The sequence below is a fragment of the Rhinoderma darwinii genome, chromosome 5, assembly GCF_050947455.1.
Source record: "Rhinoderma darwinii isolate aRhiDar2 chromosome 5, aRhiDar2.hap1, whole genome shotgun sequence".
Lineage (NCBI taxonomy): Eukaryota > Metazoa > Chordata > Amphibia > Anura > Rhinodermatidae > Rhinoderma > Rhinoderma darwinii.
In genome coordinates, this window is record NC_134691.1 from 136,129,511 (window position 1) to 136,148,260 (window position 18,750).

General features: G+C 42.4%; 1 protein-coding gene across 2 annotated transcripts; it reads left to right on the forward strand.

Moving 5' to 3' along the window:
* Nucleotides 1–536: 536 nt before the first annotated feature.
* On the forward strand, nucleotides 537–18,319 carry RBFA (ribosome binding factor A). Of its 2 annotated transcripts, none has more exons than XM_075828391.1 (8): nucleotides 537–671; nucleotides 1,488–1,739; nucleotides 1,868–1,907; nucleotides 5,813–5,986; nucleotides 6,500–6,612; nucleotides 10,823–10,907; nucleotides 16,137–16,210; nucleotides 17,628–18,319. In XM_075828391.1, exons 2-8 carry the CDS (start codon nucleotides 1,552–1,554, stop codon nucleotides 17,983–17,985), a joined length of 1,032 nt encoding a protein of 343 aa, XP_075684506.1. In that variant the 5' UTR covers nucleotides 537–671; nucleotides 1,488–1,551; the 3' UTR covers nucleotides 17,986–18,319. The 2 variants fall into 2 exon arrangements, with proteins under 2 accessions (XP_075684506.1, XP_075684508.1); XM_075828393.1 differs by having other exon boundaries at nucleotides 622–678.
* Nucleotides 18,320–18,750: the final 431 nt, after the last annotated feature.

Genomic DNA, 18,750 nt, shown 5'->3' on the forward strand with positions numbered 1-18,750 from the left:
ATAAATCCCTGTGATGTTTGTTGTGCTTTGTATGTTTTGTAAATGATATTATATGTATATGTGCCACGAGGAGATCCTCATGTTGAGAACTCTCCCCGTCTAGTTCTGTTTGTTTTTCTTTAAAAAAATTCAATAAAAACTTTAGTAAAAAAATAAATAAATAAATAACATTCATTTATAACACTATTACATTGATATGCTTATTCTATATAATGTGCAATAAGTTTTAAATATATTTTTTATTATTATAAATGAGAAATTAAGCCTAGCAGCACGTAAGAGAATTACACGCTAGAATCTGCTATGTGGTGTGCGCTAGAATGTAGGTGAAAATGAGATTTCACAATCTGTTTTATTCTCCCTTGTTGGAGATATAGATCAGAGACTGGAAGAACTTGTATAGTACTGGGAGATTAATCCCCATCACTCTTGAGTTCCTTTTCTCCATAACAGAATTTGTCCAGGATTCATTCATATTTACAAAAATGACCGATCGGGAGAGATTGCACACACACATTAACCGTTGCTATATTGTTTCGTGGAATTATAACAACCAGCACTAGAGGGAAACACACCGGAGGAAGTTGGAATTTTCTTTTCTGCTTGTAGGCTGGGGGAGAAGGGAACTCTCCGAGAACACTTCAGACTTTGTGCTTGCAGCCGTTTGAGCGGTAAAATGTATTATTATTTTATTATTGAAGATTTACATGTTTTGTGTCTCTATTATTCTTAGAATACTTATTAAAGGTTCTATTTTATGACATTTTCACTTATTCATGACTAATATGACATGAGTTAAATGAGCTGTGTTTTCAGCGATATGTTTTCGGCCAGGATCACACACACAGTTTTGATGCAGCTTTTGGCTCAGTTTTATGAGCCAAATCCAGAAGTTGATCCAAAGGGAAGGAAAGACATAAAGAAAAGACTGATGCATCTTTTTTCTTTCCTGTCCACTTCTGTGTATGGATCAAAAAACGGAGCTAAAAGCTGCCACAAAATGGAATAGAAAAATAGAAATAGAAAAACAATCTGGATATAGCGTCAGGCATGTTATAGTCTGAGATAATAAAATCTAGTGTGTTACCATCCTTATCAACACTGCGGAAGATTTATGAATGTATTCACACCAGGTTTTTGGCATAAATTTAATTTAATAAAAAACATGGTGCTCAAGTTACCACCATATTTTAAAGAACTGTGACACTTTTTTTCTACACATGCTTATCACGATTCATTTAAAATTATTTTCTGATACTTTTATACTTAGAAAAGTGATGGAATCAACTATGTTTATATATAATACTAACAGATGTACTTTACTTATGTTACTATCCATACTGTCACGATCACGTAGCGCTTATGCCGCGATGCCCAGCCAGTACATGAAGCGGATGTACGTACAGTACTTCCATTATATATGTATCCGGTGAATGCTCTAGTGTGCCATCTGGTGGATGTGAACAGAAGTACGTTTTATCTTCTAGTTAGGTCTGAACAGTCAAACCAGAGGATTGCCTATTTACAGGACGGCTGCAGAGCAAGAGTGCAATGAGGACGTCTGCTGCCGTTTTGTGTGGAATCTTCCGTGCTAATACCTGGTCGAATGCTGCGAGGTCGCTATGCCCCCACTTACTCGCCTCTCCCGTATGGTCATCCCCGCCCCAGCACAGATGTGTTCATCTCTCCTTAGCACTCTCCGCAAAGACCCTGCTCCATAAATTCTCCTCCAAAACCAAGTAAGCATAGCGCCACCTGCTGGTTTCTATGGTTGACTTCGGCATTAGTTACTTATTGCACGCGGTGACACTGTCTTTTCTTTTAGAATAAATGTTACAATTTAATGTTTTTTTTTGTTTTTCAACAGAAAGAAACCTTGGTATGACAGTCCATCTTTTATTAGGCCTGTAAGTATTGTTTGGTTGAACTTCTGCAGGGGCGTAACTAAAATGTACAGGGGCTCATAGCACCGTAGCTACCAATGTGCTTTCCCCCAGAAAAAAAGTAACAGCTGCCCTGGATTTGGCCCCTCAGCCACTGGGATCTATAGCTGCTGCTACAGCTGTAGTTCCTCCCTTGTTTCTTAGTTTGTGCATTTATTAAAGGTAATTAAAAGGGTTGCCCGAGCACGGACATCTGATGACCCTTCCACAGGACGTCATCAGTATAGGATCGGTGGAGATCCGACACCCAGACACTGCTCCGATCAGCTGCGATGGCTACCATTGGGCATCGGATCTTATGCAGTGCTCGGAGCCGGAAGCAGATGGCTCCGTACACTGCATAGCAGCTGTGCTGCGGAATTGCAGCTCCCCTAAATAGAAGAGCTGCAGCTCGGCAGCTATTCTGTGACTGGAGCCATCTGCTTCTGGCATGCACATCTGGTGCGCACAGCTGATCAGTGCCGGGTCCGGGTGTTGGTACCCCGCCGATCATATACTGATGTGGATAGGTTGTCTGTTGTCTGTGCCCGGACAACCCCTTTAAGATGTCTAATGCATTTTTCTTGCTATAAAAGTCCTTGCTCAGATTTCAAATATGGATTGATAAGTGTGATATTGTTCATATACACTCCTCAACAATGAAGTTGCAACACCAAGTAGAAAAAGTTTTGGAATTGTGGAAATCATAGAATCGATAGACGTGTTAGGCCTCATGCACACGACCGTAGCCATGTGCGCGGTGGTGGTTTTCGGGTCGGCCGGCAGTGGAGTGTCACCCGCAAGCCGCCCACAAATCACGGGCCATTATTTGCTATGAGCCTGGACCGCAGAACACGGCCGTAATAAGACTTGCCCGTTCTTTCTGCGGTCCGGGCTCCTGGGCCATGCAAGGACCATGGAAACCACGGTTGTGTGCATGACCCCATAGGAATGAATGGGTCCGCAATTCTCCCGTGGATTTTCGGGGGAATTGCGGCCACAAAAGCACGTTCATGTGCGTGGGTCCTTAAAGATATGCAAATGATAAAAAAAATGGAACAAAATATTATAAACATTTTGATTTATTAAGCAGAGAGTATGAGCGCCACACGCAGAAATACACGCGCTTACATGCCTTGGCATGCTATCAATTAGGTTATTAATGGTTGTCTGAGGAATGTTATGCCATGCTGAATTCACTTGGGCACACAAATCATCAAGATTAGCTGCTGGTAGCTCCCCTTGCAATTGCTGACCAATGACGTCCCAGATGTGCTCGATAGGAGACCAGTCCGGAGATGCTGCAGGCCATGGTGGTACGTTTAGGCCACGCAGGCTGCTCATAGTGGTATGCGCAAAGGCGGTCTATCGTTGTCCTGTTGAAAGATGGCTTCTGGGACACTTTGGAGAAATGGCCGTACCACTGGTTCCACGACCAAATCCGTGTAATGCCAAGCTGTAATGTAACGCCACGAGTAGGACCAGTGTGATCCCTCATGTAGGCCACTTCATGGCATTGCCCATGTGGTCTCCAGACGAATCCCCGGCTAATATTGCGTCCGAGACAAAAGTGGGACTCCTCGCTGCAGAGGATATCCTTCGTTCCAGCCTCCATTGCCTTCTTGCTGTGCACCATGACAGCCTTTGAGAGCGGTGGCGTGTGGTCAATGGAACACCTGTAGCTGGACGTCTGGCTCGTAGCCCAATGTCGTGCAAACGCCTTCTGATAGTTTGTGTTGACACTGGTTGCCGACCTAGGCTTGGCATGTGATGTCAAATTTCACTTGCAGTAGAGAATGGATCACTATGCATCATTCTTCCAATCAGGCGTGTCCATCCGTGCAGAGGTTCGCCTCTGCGCACCTCTTGCTGTCATTCCCATTCATTGTTCTCCCAACCTTCGGGACGCGCAACGTTTAAGGGTATGTTCACACGCTGAGAGGCAGTTGCGTGTGAAAAGACAGACTAACAGCTGCCTCGTTTCACACGTAAAAGTTCCTCCTCGTAATTTACGAGGCGTCTGAGACGCTCGTAAACCTTGAGCCGTGCTTCATTGATTTCAATGAAGAACGGCTCAAATTACGTGGCAAAGAAGTGCCCTGCACTTCTTTGCCGAGGCAGTAAATTTACGGGTCGTCGTTTGACAGCTGTCAAACGACGACTCGTAAATAACAGGTCGTCTGCACAGTACGTCGGCAAACCCATTCAAATGAATGGGCAGATGTTTGCCGACGTATTGTAGCCGTATTTTGGCCGTGTGAACATACCCTAACAGTGTTGATATCTTGACCTAGGCGCGTAGCGATCTGTCAGAGTGATAAACCAAGATCTCTCAGTTCAAGGATTCTGTCCCTCTCCGTTTTTGACAAGTGGCGATAACTGGCACGTCAACAAACAGGAGGCATCACACAATCATCCCACACCACTTGATCCGATTTTTGAGGTTTTATGTGGCTAAAAAAACTTCAATCTGGCTTTTATGCCCCTCCCACAGTTTGGAGCTAGGTGCTTGAAAATGTGATCATTTTCAGATTTTAGCAACACCTGCTACTTCCTCGATTTGCATAATCTTACACTTGGGCTGGGTTCACACACCCTATTTACGGACGTAATTCGGGCGGTTTAGCCTCAAATTACGTCCGAAAATACGGCTCCAAAGCGTCGGCACACATCTGCCAATTCATTTGAATGGGTTTTACGATGTACTGTGCCGATGGTCATTTTTTTTTACGCGCCGCTTTCAAAAGATGGCGCGTAAAAAAGACACCCGCGTCAAAGAAGTGCCTGTCACTTCTTGAGACGTAATAGGAGCCGTTTTCCATTGACTCTATGGAAAAACAGCTCCAATTACGTCCGTAATGGACGCTGCAAAAAAACGACTGCACGTGCCATTACGTCTGAAATTCCGGAGCTGTTTTCTCCTGAAAACCGCTCCGGAATTTCAGCCGTATCGGATGCTGCCGTGTGAACATACCCTTCTTGGTGTTTGACAGAAGTCTATAGAAGTCCTTCATCTCCTGGCTTTCTCCATGGTCAGCTGAGTATATATTTACACGAGGCAGAGTTTTTGCAGAAATTTCAGAATGGGGTTTGCAGAAATCCATGTAAATACTGAAGAAACCACCTCATTCAGATGTATGGAAGGGTTTATAAACATGCAGCAGGTTTGTTGCAGACATATGTTATTTTAAAAATCTATTTCATACATCTGAATCAGGTTGTTTCCGCAGCATTCAAAAGTTTTTGCAACAAATAAGCTGCATGTTGCATGTAGGCTAGATTCACACATGCCGGTTTGATGCGATATTGGCGTATTTTATTTATTTTTTTAGCCAAAGCCAGGAGTGGATACAATAGAAAGTAAAAGTATACAGGAAAGATTCACTGTTTTATCCATTCCTGGTTTTGGCTTAAAGGGGTTTTCCCATGAGATACATTTATGACGCATCCCGACCTCTGGGAAAACTCCTTTAAAGCGCTACATCAAAACCGCTTGTGTGAATCCAGCCTTAAGGCCTCATTCACACTTCAGTGAAATGCTTCAGTGTGCTATCCATTTTTTTAACGGATAGCACGCTGACCCATTAATTTCTTCCGTTATTTTAACTGTTCCATGCGTCCGTTCCACGAAAAGTAGAACAGGTCCTACTCCTGTCCATTTTTTGCGGATAAGTCTCTGCCATTTGGTCCATTAAAACAAACGACCGCACACGGAAGTCATTCATGTGCGGTCCGTGTTTCGACTGTACAAATAGCAAAGGATGTGTGATTGAGGCCCAAGGGTTTCTACCACCATAGTAAGGACGGCATATCAATAGGATATGCCATCACTTAGTAATGTGTGAAATATTTTACAATTTGTTTCTTGATTCTCTCGTACTTCCCTGTAGAACGATAAGCCACACGGTTTAATGAGCTTGATGAAGGCGCAACAGAAAGAAAAGCGGGGAAATAATGTTCGTATTAAGATACTGAATTCAATCTTGTACAAAGCGTTGACGGGCCTCCTGAGCACGGCAGAAGTCAGTGAGGAAGTTTTTGATTTTCAAATCGAACTATCAAAGGTAATGTTCCAATTCCAAAATCCAGTGGGAAACTGTTGACCCTTCTTTTCAAAGAGTAACTGTTCCAGCAAACTTTTGACATTTCGTACTGACATGTCAGAAGTTTCGATCAGCGGGGTTCTGGGTGCCGAGACGCCTACAAATGGCTAAAACAAAGGGGCAGAAGCGATCGCCTGAGTGCTTTGTGACTTCAGCTGAAATCAGCGATCCTATTCTGCCTGAAGACGGTTTTACATAGAAAGTCTATGAGCGCGTCATCGGGCTAAAAATGCACTCATAGATTTTGTATGTGAGCCGTCTTCAGGCATACTGTGGATGCTGTCATATGGTGCCCCTGTGAGCCACCCTATTTTTTATTTTATTAAAAGCAATGCAAAAACTTGCATGAAGCCTTACAAAGAGCCCACAGGCTGGGAAAGGGGGAACTCTAGGCTTCTGGAGGGTGAGGAACATGGCACGTCCCCTAATAAAATATGTTTTTAATATATGGATTTTATTTCTTGATCGTTTCAGGTGTCTGTAACAGTGGACTTTTCAGTCTGTCGTGCCTATTGGATGACCAGCGGCAATAAAGAAACTGATGCGGAGATTGAAACGATCCTTCAGAAATATGCTCCTCGTTTTCGGTATTGCATGCCACTTTTCTATTTTATAATTGTTATAGAATGATAAAATACATTTTTTTTTTTTTTTTTTTGTGCATAATTATATTACAAATACACATGCAAATCTTATGGCAATATAGTACCTGCCACACAAAGCTACGTAAGGCTGGGTTCACACGACCATGTTACGTCCGTAATGTACGGAACGTATTTCGGCCGGAAGACCCGGCCCGAACACAGTGCAGGGAGCCGGGCTCCTAGTATCATAGTGATGTACGACGCTAGGAGTCCCTGCCTCTCTGCAGAACAACTGTCCCGTACTGTAATCATGTTTTCAGTACGGGACAGTAGTTCCACAGAGAGGCAGGGACTCCTAGCGTCGTACATAAGTATGATGGTAGGAGCCCGGCTCCCTGCACGGAGTTCGGTCCGGGTCTTCCGGCCGAAATATGTTCCGTACATTACGGACGTAACATGGTCGTGTGAACCCAGCCTTAGAGTCTTTTAGCGCCCTGTCCTGTTCTTTTGTGCTGAGCAACCAAGATGTTACAGGTGCATCAGTAGTGCACTTCACTAGGGACACTAGTGGTGATGCTATAATTTTTTATTTTTTTTAGAACTTACTTTATGTACTGGTGTAAGCGCTGGAGTTCTTTATAAAGGAAAAAAAAGGCTCAGTATCTACATTTTATATTTGGGAGAACACGTAGGGGGGAATTTACAAAGACTTAAAATGAATTGCAATGGAATACAATGTACCAAATTTTGGTGCATCATTGGCTGACCGTGCGCCAAAAAATGTAAATATAGATTTGCGCTATAGTTCACATAAATTATAGTGGTGGGAGGAGTGAAAAGTTTTCTAAGCCTATAAGAAGTGGTTTAAAATGTTTAACACTTTTCCCCCATAGATTTTGTAGCACAATATCGGCAGTAGATAGGAGTAGTATGTGCATGCAATGAGATTTTCATGCGACTGTTACATGATGTGTATATACAAATATGAAATATATGGTATGAAAAAAAAAAGTTCTATGCTACAGGGCTGTGGAGTGTGTAAGTCAAACTAATACGCCCGGTTGTCTGCTCTCTGTGTATAAATGTATGTGTGGTTAGTAATGTTGTAAGAAAACATGTGTGCACTTCGACAACATTATACATCTATACATGTACATGGCCAGGAAATCAGGGGCAAGTCTGAATGGAAATAAAATAAACATTTAAAACGTGTTTCTGCTATATGAGGTATTTAGCTTTAATACGGTCTTCCTGTTCTCTCTAGAAGATATGAGATAACTGCAGGCACGCCCAATCAGGGTCAATTTAATCATAGTGCAATTCGGGCATCATTTTCAACTTTGTTCGCGTCCTCTAGATGCAGACACAGTGGGAAAACTTTGGGGGCGGACACCAAAAGACGGAGAGAGTGGTATTGTTATGTGTCTTCCCCTGTGTATGTGCCTGATAGCCCTTGTGCCCTTCATTATTATCCCTTACACATTAATCTGTAGATTAACGTCCAGGAAGGGTATTTAAACGTGGCACCTGTTCAGAAGCAGAGCGGGCACCAAAGCCGTCGGGTCTGTGCCGTGTCACACAGCAGGGTCCCAGCGGCAATGGTTGCGATCTCTGATCGCAAGCATTTAACCCCACAGATGCCGGTGTCAGATGTGACTGCCGGCATCTGACGGGTTTTCACTTTCACTTTTTGTCTGGGACCGGCTCTTGTGCGGCGAGACTGCGGGAGCCGGTGTATTCCTGTAGCAGCTGGGAGGCTTGTGAATGCTCCCTGCGCTGCTATAGGAAGATTGCTATTAAGACCTTCCTGTGGCAGGTCTTAATAGCAATGCACTGATTTTTCAATAGACAGCAAAATTATGATATTGCATAAGCAATCGTAGGTTCAAGCCCCCTAGAGGGGGCTAAAAAATAATGAAAAAAAGAAGTTTAAAAAAACAAAACACATTTCAAATCACCCTTTCCTTAGATCACATATAAAAATAATCATAAACACATTAGGTATCCCCGCGTCCGAAAATGCCCGAACTATAAAAATATTTTTCCAATATGGTGAACGCCGTAGCGGGAAATAAGCTCAAAATGGCCGATTCACCGTCTTTTAGCCACTTCAACCCCCCAAAATAATTTAATAAATAGTGATCGAAATGCCAGACATTCCCCAAAATGTTTTTAATAAAAAATACATCTTTCCACATACAAAAATACACCTTACACAGAAATATAAAAAAGTAACGGGGGTCACAATATGACGATGCAAAAAAATGTTTTTCTTTCAAACTTTGAATTTTATTTTTTTAAAGGTACTAAAACATAACAAAAACAACATAAATATGGTATCACAGTGATCGTACAGACTCGCAGAATAAAGTTAGCATGTCATTTTCACCATACAGTGACCACTGTAAAAACTAAACCCATAAAAAAATTGCAGAATTTCTGGGGTTTTTTCGAATTCCACCCCATTCTGCATTTTTTTTCCAGGTTCCCAGTACATCACACATAATATTAAATAGTACCATTAGAAAGTACAACTTGTCCCGTAAATATTAAGACCTCATATGGCTGTGTCAATGAAAAAATAAAAAAGTTATGACTTTTTGAAGGCGGGGAGGAAAAAACAAAAGCATAAAAACGACAAATTAGTCTGATCCTAAAAGGGTTATTGGTTGTCTGTCTTCCTTCTCCCTTCCTGTGTTGGTCTGGCTGTTCTCCCTCCTGTAGTTCTGTTCAGAGGGGTGCAGCTCACTGCAGCACCACTGAACACTCCGTAGCATTCCTGGTTCTTAGGTAGACCGTTTCTCAGGCGCCCAGGCTAAGAGGGAAGAGGAGCGCAGCGTCCGCTTATTCTGAGCCCAGCAATGACGTGGCGTGGTCGTGCCACTTCAGCTGAGAAGGTTGGCTTGGTGCTGAGGAGGAAGGGGGGAAGCAGATCTAGGTGCAGGGAGGAGGGTTGCACAGCAGAGCAGTAGACCACATGATAAGTACAGGATACTACTGCACAGCCCTCCGTGTGGCCCGATCACTGGGAACGAAGACAATATTAACCCTCAGCGCTCCAGTCTGTTCAGGAGGGGTACTCCTGAAACTTTTGCGCTGGGCCCACCAAAGTGTTAAAACGGCCCTGTGCGCAGTAGTGAACTTCCTCCCCTGGTCTTCAGACAAGGAACTTCATTTCTGAGAATGCAGCACAGATTTGGATATTTTACCTAGGGGCCTTGGAGCAGCAGCATGAAGATACTTAGTCTAAGGGGGGGATTCACACGAACGTGATTTGCGTCCGTGCAGCCCGCGTGGTTTTCACGCGGGTCGTACGGACCTATGCAAGTCTATGGGGCCGTGCAGACTGTCCGTGAGTTTTGCGTAGCGTGAGTCCACTGCGTAAAACTCACGACCTGTTCTATATTTCTGCGTTTTTCGCGCATCAATGGGTGCGTGAAAATCACGTGCACCACACGGAAGCAATTCCGTGGGACACGCGTGATTCGCGCAACAGCAGTAAAAGAATTAATGAATGTAAACGTGCTTTTTTTGTTTACAAACATCCAAACGGAGTGTCATAACGATGGCGGCTGCGCGAAAAGCACGCAGCCGCGCATCATACGGGGCTGACACACGGAGCTGTCAAGTGCCTTTTGCGCACGCAAAACGCAGCGTTGTTTGCGCGCACAAAACGCTCACGTTCGTGTGAATCCGGCTTTAGGGAGGAGAGAAAACAGAAAGCTGATTTTCCAATCCCGCTAGAACATCCTACTTATCACTGCTTTTTGATAAATAGGTGCCTTAGATTGATAGAACATCACATATATTTACATGAATAAAATTTCAAAACTTTCCTAAATTGCTATGAGAGTAAATATGCAACAAACTATGTATTTATAAAATGAATATAATATTTTTATTTGGAAGCCGGGGTTGGAGTTTGTACATTTCTACCGATACTGACTCCACTAAAAATTGACCACAACTCTGACTCCACAGCCCTTGTATGCAAGTTGCACCACAATTCGTAATAAAACTGTTGTTTCAAAAAAAGTATTTGCATGTTCCCAGCGTTTGGAATGTAATATGTCAGTTTTAACACTGACAAGCACTGTTTCCTTCCTGAAATAGGACTATTAGTTGCCTAGTATTGGTACAAATTGTTACATTTCCTGTAATGGGTAAGTTCTAAGGTCTTAAATATATCCAAGATTTGATCTATGTTTTTCAGACATCTCCTTATAACTCATCAAGTCCTCGGAAATGCTCCTTCAATTGTGTTTTTGAAAGACCAAGAAGATGCCAAAAGACAAGCGGTATTATTATATTCATTCATTCATAAATTGGCATATGTATAAAGATAAACTTTTAAAATAAGAAACTTTTTTTTTTTTTTTTTTAAACAAATCACACTGTAGTTATCAACTTCAAAGCGCCTATTAGATTAGTTAAGAGATAGGAACCCTATGGACACGTGGAACCCTATGGACACGTTTAGCGGGGACGTCAGGGGCTTTCCAGACGTACACGCTAAACATAGTTAACACGATGTGAATCAGGCCTAACAACTACAACCAAATGTTTGCGCTAACTTGATTCTTTTGCATCGCTGTGGAGAAATTTTGGCCCACTCTTCTCTGCAGAATTGTTTTAATTTGGCTACATTGGGGGTTTTTGAGCATGAGCTGCCCGTTTAAGGTATTGCCACGGAATTACAATGGATTCAAGTCCAAAACCTAATTTTTGTTCTTATTGAGCCATTCAGAGGTGGACTTGCTTGTGTGCTTTGGATCATTGAGCTTTAGGTCAAGAACTGACGGGCGGACATTCGCCTTCAGGATTTTCTGATAAAGAGCAGAATTCGTGATTCTATCATGACCAGTAGTCCAGGTCCTGCAAAGGCAAAGCAGACCCAGACCATCACACTACTACCAGCATGTATGATTGTTGGTACATTATGATGGTCTTATAGTGGAATACGGTGTTCGCTTCACGCCAGATGTAACGAGACCCATGTCTTCCAAAAAGTTCCACCTTCCACTCATCAGTCCTCAGAATATTATGCCAAAAGTCCTGAGGGTTATCTAGTTATTTTTAGGCAAATGTGGGACAAGCCTTTGTGTTGTTTTTGGTCAGCAGTGGTTTTTGCACCTTGCAATTCTCCCATGGATTTTTGCCCAGTGTCTTTCTTATTGTGGAATTGTGTACATTGACATGTAACGGAGAAAAGTGAGGCCTGCAGTTATTTAGATGGTCGTCTAGTTTCTTATGTGACCTCATGGGTGAGCCTTCGATGTGCTCTTGGCAAAATTTTGCTAGGCTGGCCACTCCTGGCAAGGTTCACTACTTTCCAAGTTTTCTCCATTTGTGGATAATGGCTCTCACTGTGATTTGTTGGAGACCCAGAGTCTTCGCAATGGCTTTGTAAACCTTTCCAGACTGGTGGATTTCTATTACTTTGTTCGGCATCTGTATTTGAATCTCTTTAGAACGTGGCATCATGTGCTGCGCCTAGCCTGCTTCACTTTGCCTGACAGATTCTATTTAGGTGATGTTTAGATTTAACAGGTCTGCCAGTAATCATGCCTGGGTTTGGCTAGTGAAATTGAAACTAATTGTAAATAGAGTATGGTTAACTGGTTGATTTAGTAGTTAAGAGGGCAATTACTTTTTCACATAGGACCAGGCATTTTTCTTCAATAAATGAAATCATCCTTTAAAAACCGCATTTTGTGTTTTCCTGTGTTATCTTTTTCTAATATTAAAAATAATTTGCTTATCCTAAACATTCAAGTTTGACAAGTATGTAACAAATAGAAGAAATTGGGAAATACTTTTTCACGGCATTGTATGCTCGTTTATGCAATTATTTTTGAGCCTGTGAAAAAGGAGGGACTATGTAAAAAAAAGAAATTACAAAAATTCTGGAATTTCTAAACATATACTGCAATATTTTTGTTAAACCCTTTGTAATAAAGCTGAAAGTCTACACTTCGATCACATCTTCATTGCTTTGTTTCAATTCCAGTGTAAAGGTGTACAGAGGCTAAAAAATGAGAGTTGTGTCACTGTTCAAATACTTCTGGACCTAAACCCGAAATAACAAGATTTATGTACTCGCTGTAAATTTCTTGTTGAATCCATTGGGGGACACAGCAGCATAGTGTGTTCTTCTGCCACTAGGACGTGACACTAGATAGGAAATAATCTGGCCTCTGCCCACAGACACTGGCTAATTCAATGTGTATAAAAGCAGAAAGAAAAAAAAGAATACAAAAATGTTTCTCGAGGAAACCAAATAGAACTACAGGTCACGATGGGTAAAAAAAAAAATCTTGTTTTCTCATTTAATTATTGGGGGACACAACCATGGGATGTCCTAAAGCAGTCCCAGAGGGTGGGAAAAGAAAATTTTAAACTATAGCCATGCGACTCGCCTAACACACAGCTGCCCGCAACACTCTGCGACCCAGACTGGCATCTGTAAAGGCCAAAGAATTACTAAGTGTTAACCAATTGAAAGTGTGCACATAAGCCAAGGTTGCAGCCTTGCAGACCCGAGACATCAATTTTCAATTGCTTACTTCCCAGGAGGCACCAACAGCCCCTGTAGAATGGGCAGTAACCTGAAAGGGAGGAACTTTACCATTGGTCCAATTAGGTTTCAGAAGCCACAGACTGGATTCAACACGCATTAGTGGCTTTGAATGCTGCCAAACCCTTGCGTGGACCTTCATCAATAACAAAAAAAAGAATCCAAACGCAAAAAAAATACTCCATCCCAGGGAGATATAGATTGCTTGTACCAAATCAAGGCAATGTAAGGCCCGTTCCCTCGGATGAAATGGGGAGAGGCAAAAAAAAAAAAAGCAAACAATCTCCTCATTAATATGGAAAGTAGAGACTACCTTCGGTAGAAAAGACGGAACCGGTTAGAACGCCAACTTATCCTTATTGATGATCAAAAATGATGACGTGCAGGACAAGGCAGCAAGTTCCGAAACCCGCCTTATGGAGTTGATAGCCAATAGAAAGGCTACCTTCCAGGAAAGTAGATGCAATGTTTCTCCAAAGGTTTAAAATGAGTCACTTGTAGAGCTCTGAGAACTAAATTAAGATTTCAAGGCTTAATGGGATGTCTAAAAGTAACCGCATGAGCCACCCCCTTTAATAAAAGTCTTCTAAAGAACGGAAAGCTAAAGTGTATGGACAAGGCCTCATTGCAGGTAGGACAGTACTCTAAGTGTGGAACTTTTCATAGGATGGAAATATCACGTTCACACCAGAAATAAGTCTTCCACGTACAGTGGTATGACTTGGCTGATACATTTTTTTTCTGCACTTCAAAATTGTTTGAATGACTAGCTCAGAGAGACCATGAGCCCTCAGAACCTCGTCGTTGTGTGCTTCTGAGCTAAAGTGGGATGGAATAGTTGACCTTGCGAATGGAGGTCGGAAGGTAGCGGAAGACGCCATGGCGCATTTGCGAGAAGGTAAATTAAATCTGCATGCCAGGACTGGCAAGGCCAGTCTGGATCCACCAGTGTCTCAGGAACGTCCTCCCTCTTGAATCTCTTGAGCACCCTGGGTAACAGTGGAGGTGGAGGGAATAGATACAAGATAGAGAACTCTCTTGATGAAGTGACCAGCGCATCAACCTCGATGGCCCTGGGATCCTGTGCCCCGACCCCATGGATCGGAACCTTGTGGTTGGGATGGAATGCAAAAATAACCACATCTGGGTAGCCTCACCTCTGGCCCAGTTGAAGAAATACCCTTGGGTGAAGTGACCACTGTCCTGGTTCTAGTCTGTCTTGGCTGAGCAGATCTGCAGCCCAAGTATCCACTCTTGGTATGTGGCCTGCTGATGCTAGAATATGTTGCTCCACCCACAGTAGGATCTGTGAGGCTTCCAACAGAGTCGCCCGACTCCTGGTGCTGCCCTGGTGGTTCAGATGAGTAATCGCCATGGGGTTGTCGGTTTGGATCCTGCCCGTCCGACTATGAGAAAGTGGAGTCCAGTGGGAGAGAGGGCTTGGAAGATTGCCCTCCATTCCAACAGTTTTATTTGCAATTTACTATTCTTTCTGCGATCAAGTTCCCTGAACTGTATAAGGACCGAAAACTGCACCCCACCCGGACAGACTGGCATCTGTTGAGATGACCAGCCACTGGAGGGGAGTAGAAGACTGACTCCTCAAGATGGTCGGAGAGATCTGCCACCTTCAACTCCCTGACAAACTCGATCAGGCCGGAAAATCAATCTGTCCAGTGACTCCTGATACTGTCCTAGTGTGCAAGGATTGCCCTCTTAATGGACCTTGAGTAGAACTGTGCATGTTGAACCGCCTCGAAGGTCGACACCTTTTATGCCCAGCACTTGCATGCAAATACAGATAAACGAGTGTCCTGGCAAAAAAGAGTCACCACTGTTCGACTGGAGGCTACCTTGTCCACCAGAAGAAAGAACCTTGCTGTCCTAGTGTTTAGTATCGTTCCCCAAAACTCCTTGCTCTGAGTTGGAACCATTGATGAATTTTATTTGTCATTGATCCATCCGAACCTTCTCAGTGTCCAGACAGATCTGGAGACTGCGAAAATTGTTCTCTTTGGGGAGCGCCTCCAACAAGAGGTCGTAAAGGTAAGGGATGACTGCGAATCCCATGGCACAGAGAAGCGCCATGAGTCGCTATGACCATGGTGAAGACCAAAAGAGAGAGCAACAAATTGAAAATGTAGAGCGCCTACTGCGAAATGAAGGAAATATTGGTGGGTCCTTGCGATGGGGATATGAAGGTATTCATCGCGAATGTCCATGGAAGAGAGGAATTCTCTCCTTGTTCTAGCGATGCGATGACCTACCTTAAGGATTTCATGCGAAACTGTCAAACGTGAATGAAGCAGCAAGGCCAGGGTCGGATGAAGAGATCTGTCCGTCTTGGGAAATGTAAAAAGATTTGAGTTGAACCCTTGAAATTATTCCAACTGAGGACCTGGTCAATAAATTTTCACTGGAGAAGGGAGCGAACAGCCTGGCCAAAAGCTTGATCCAAAGCGTAAGACGGAGCATACTGGAGGTGGGCTTTGCCACAATGGAGGTGTGATTAGAGTGAATCATAGACCGTGTTTTTCTAATTAGTGACGGGAAAGAGAGGAGGCTTTGGTTGGGTTTACACTATGCATTTGTGTTGCGTTTTTTGCATTCCGGTTTCTTTCTTGGTTGATTTAACTCCATTTGGGATACATGGGAGTGTATCTACCAAAACAAAAAAATGCAACTAAAATGTTTGTGTGATCCTAGCCTTACTGCACATGACTGTTTAGTACAGTCTCCCATAGAATTAAATAGGGTTGCTTTCTCTCCTTATTACCTTTTATGTCTTGGGTATTTGTATATGTATTTATTTTTTTCATTTGGCCTGTAATCCAAATGTCACTAGTTATGACATCCTAAATTACCAAAAAAAATAATTTTCTTTCCTTCTATAATGTGCATTTTTTCATAGGTATTAATGAGAACTGTTGAATTTTATTTGCATATACAGATTGAAGACTTATTGGCAACTCTAGATTTTGGAGACCATAATGACCATACAGTTGAAAGTAGTGATAACCCCAGGTACGTTTTTAATGCTTTATTTTTCAGATGTTTTTTAGTATATCATAGTGAGGTATTTCGAAATGTATAGAGAGATATTGGAGTCTGGTTTTTAGATTTATTTTTTCACATAATGTATCTAGTTTTTTGGTTAAAGAGGCTCTGTCACCAGTTTAATACTTCTCTATCTCATACCTAATCGAACAAATGCTTTGTTGTAGGTAACTACTGTTATGTTTTGTTTTTGTTTTTTTGTTTTTTTTAAACGTTTATTAGTGACACAATTCTGATCATTTTTACATTTCTGCAATTTTTTTCTAAATTCCCAACTGATTTCAGATGATCCCAGTAGGCGGACGCTTTGTGTTTAGCTTATTGTCAAAAGACCCTTTTAACAAGTAGAGGTTGTCCAAATTGGACAACCCCTTTTGAAGGAGTAAAAAAAAAAAAAATGGTGGGAGACCATCTTGCCTAAGGTAGATTTTGCATTTTCATTTCCATGAAGGGTTTGATCCAGAATCGACAATTATCACCTATCCACAGCAATGGTGATAATAGTCTGATCGCTGTGGGCCCCACCATTGGAACACCCACCTATCGCACTGCTTGACCATAGTGAGGAAGAGCATGAATGGAGCAGTGGTCGAGCATGCGCGCTGTGCAGTCGAATAACGGAAACAGAGGCGTACTGCACTTGGCTGTTTCCGTCAGTCCTTTAAATATTGTATGGAGCGGTGGGATATCCAAAGGATATGCCATAAATGTATAATAGATGCGTGCGCCCTGACCCCTGTCCTACCTTCTCTTGCTGCCCACTGACTGACGAGGAGGTTGAGAGTGCGGAAACAGCCGAGCTTGCTGAGCTACCCTATTTCCTTAAGTCCCAAAGAAGTGAATAGGAGTAACCAACACCAGAGCACAACGAACTGTGCTGTTTCTGGGTCTCAGAAGCTTATATGGAAGTTATGGAACCAGCGTAGCTCAGCTGTTTCCGTACTCTCGACCACCTAGTTTGTCAGAGGGCTGAGAGCAACAAGAGAAGGTAGGACGGGGGTCAGGGGACCCCATTCTACAAATAGATGCTGGTTCCGCCTCTGGAACCTGCACCTATCACACATTTATGGCATGTGCTATGGATATGCCATATATGTGCTAAAACATTTGCAGTAAGGAGTCATGAAGGCACCATAGAGCGGCACACAGCAGCTGCGTGAAATATGAATTCCCTGATGCTGAATCATTCCCTAAATCACTAATAAATTGAATTTGAGTACAATAGTGAGTAATCTATGCTGATTTGTATTCCTGCCTTAAACAATATGTTCTGTTTTGACCTTGAAGTAATCAAGAAGGGTTTCTGCTGTTTTCCAATAACCTCAGAAACAATTAATTCTAATTCCTTGCCAGACTCAAAATGTGTTATTTTCATGTATTTCAGGAAACTGGATTCTTCATCTTTTTCTGAATTGTCAGCATCTTCTGCTCCTAGTAAGTTTGGAATTGACCATATGGAATTTAACAAGAAAATTGCAGAGTACAAGAAAAGAGTGAATGAGAAGCAAATAGAAAATGAGGCCATTGATTTTTCACAGCAGCAACATGAACAGCTAGCAGAGATTAAAAGGCAACAACTACTTAAGAAAAAATTGAAAAAACAAAGGTGGGCTGAGCGCAATCATATGGACCCACAAGACTATTTATTAGCCTCTGAAATTAACTTGTATTCTGACGGTCAAGAGGAATATGTTGCAGAACTCGAGGAGGAAATAGAGGATGGTGGAAACAAGTTAAATTAAAGGGGTTGCCCCTGTGCATGAACGGAGAGCTGCTCTAGTGGACACGGCGCATCCATGCATTATATAGATGGCTGTTCTTTTGAGTGGCCAGCATGTAATACTACATTTCCACTGCAGTGCGCGCTATAGGGGAAATGTGTGACTGGCTGTAGCGGTTACCGATTAAGAAAATTAAACCCGTGACGACCAGCCGGCTTATTTTTTTTTATAAAGCGTTTTCATGAGACATCCAATTTTTAAGCATGTTATTTAAACCCGTATTGTGTATAAATGTATATGTCTTCCATGCTATCCATATCTTCTGCTTAATTGTAATAAAGTAATCATTCTAGAATCTGAGGTCCATCTCTGTAAGCAGAATTTGGTGTGTGGGGAGTTAGTTGTTTGCACATATATTTATATATGTGTAAATAATCTATACAATTACATACATTATGACTGTATAGACACGTGGAAACAATCACATTTGTCCATACCAAACAGTCCACAGAATCTTGGTTCAGAGCCTGCATTGTCTTGGAGATTAGATTTAGCGCTGGACAGCCCCGTTTATTTCAAACTTGTCGCATAATGTGCTGTCCGTGTGCCAAAACGTGAAATCTATGCCAGTTGCAAGCTGGCGCAGATTTCCACTATAACTTTAATTTACACCAGAAATTGACATAAATTAATGTGCCTGCCCCCTTATGCTAAGCCCCGGTCACGACTTAGAATGGCAAAATATTGCAAATTATTAGGCAAATATGTATATCACTAGCAGGCACT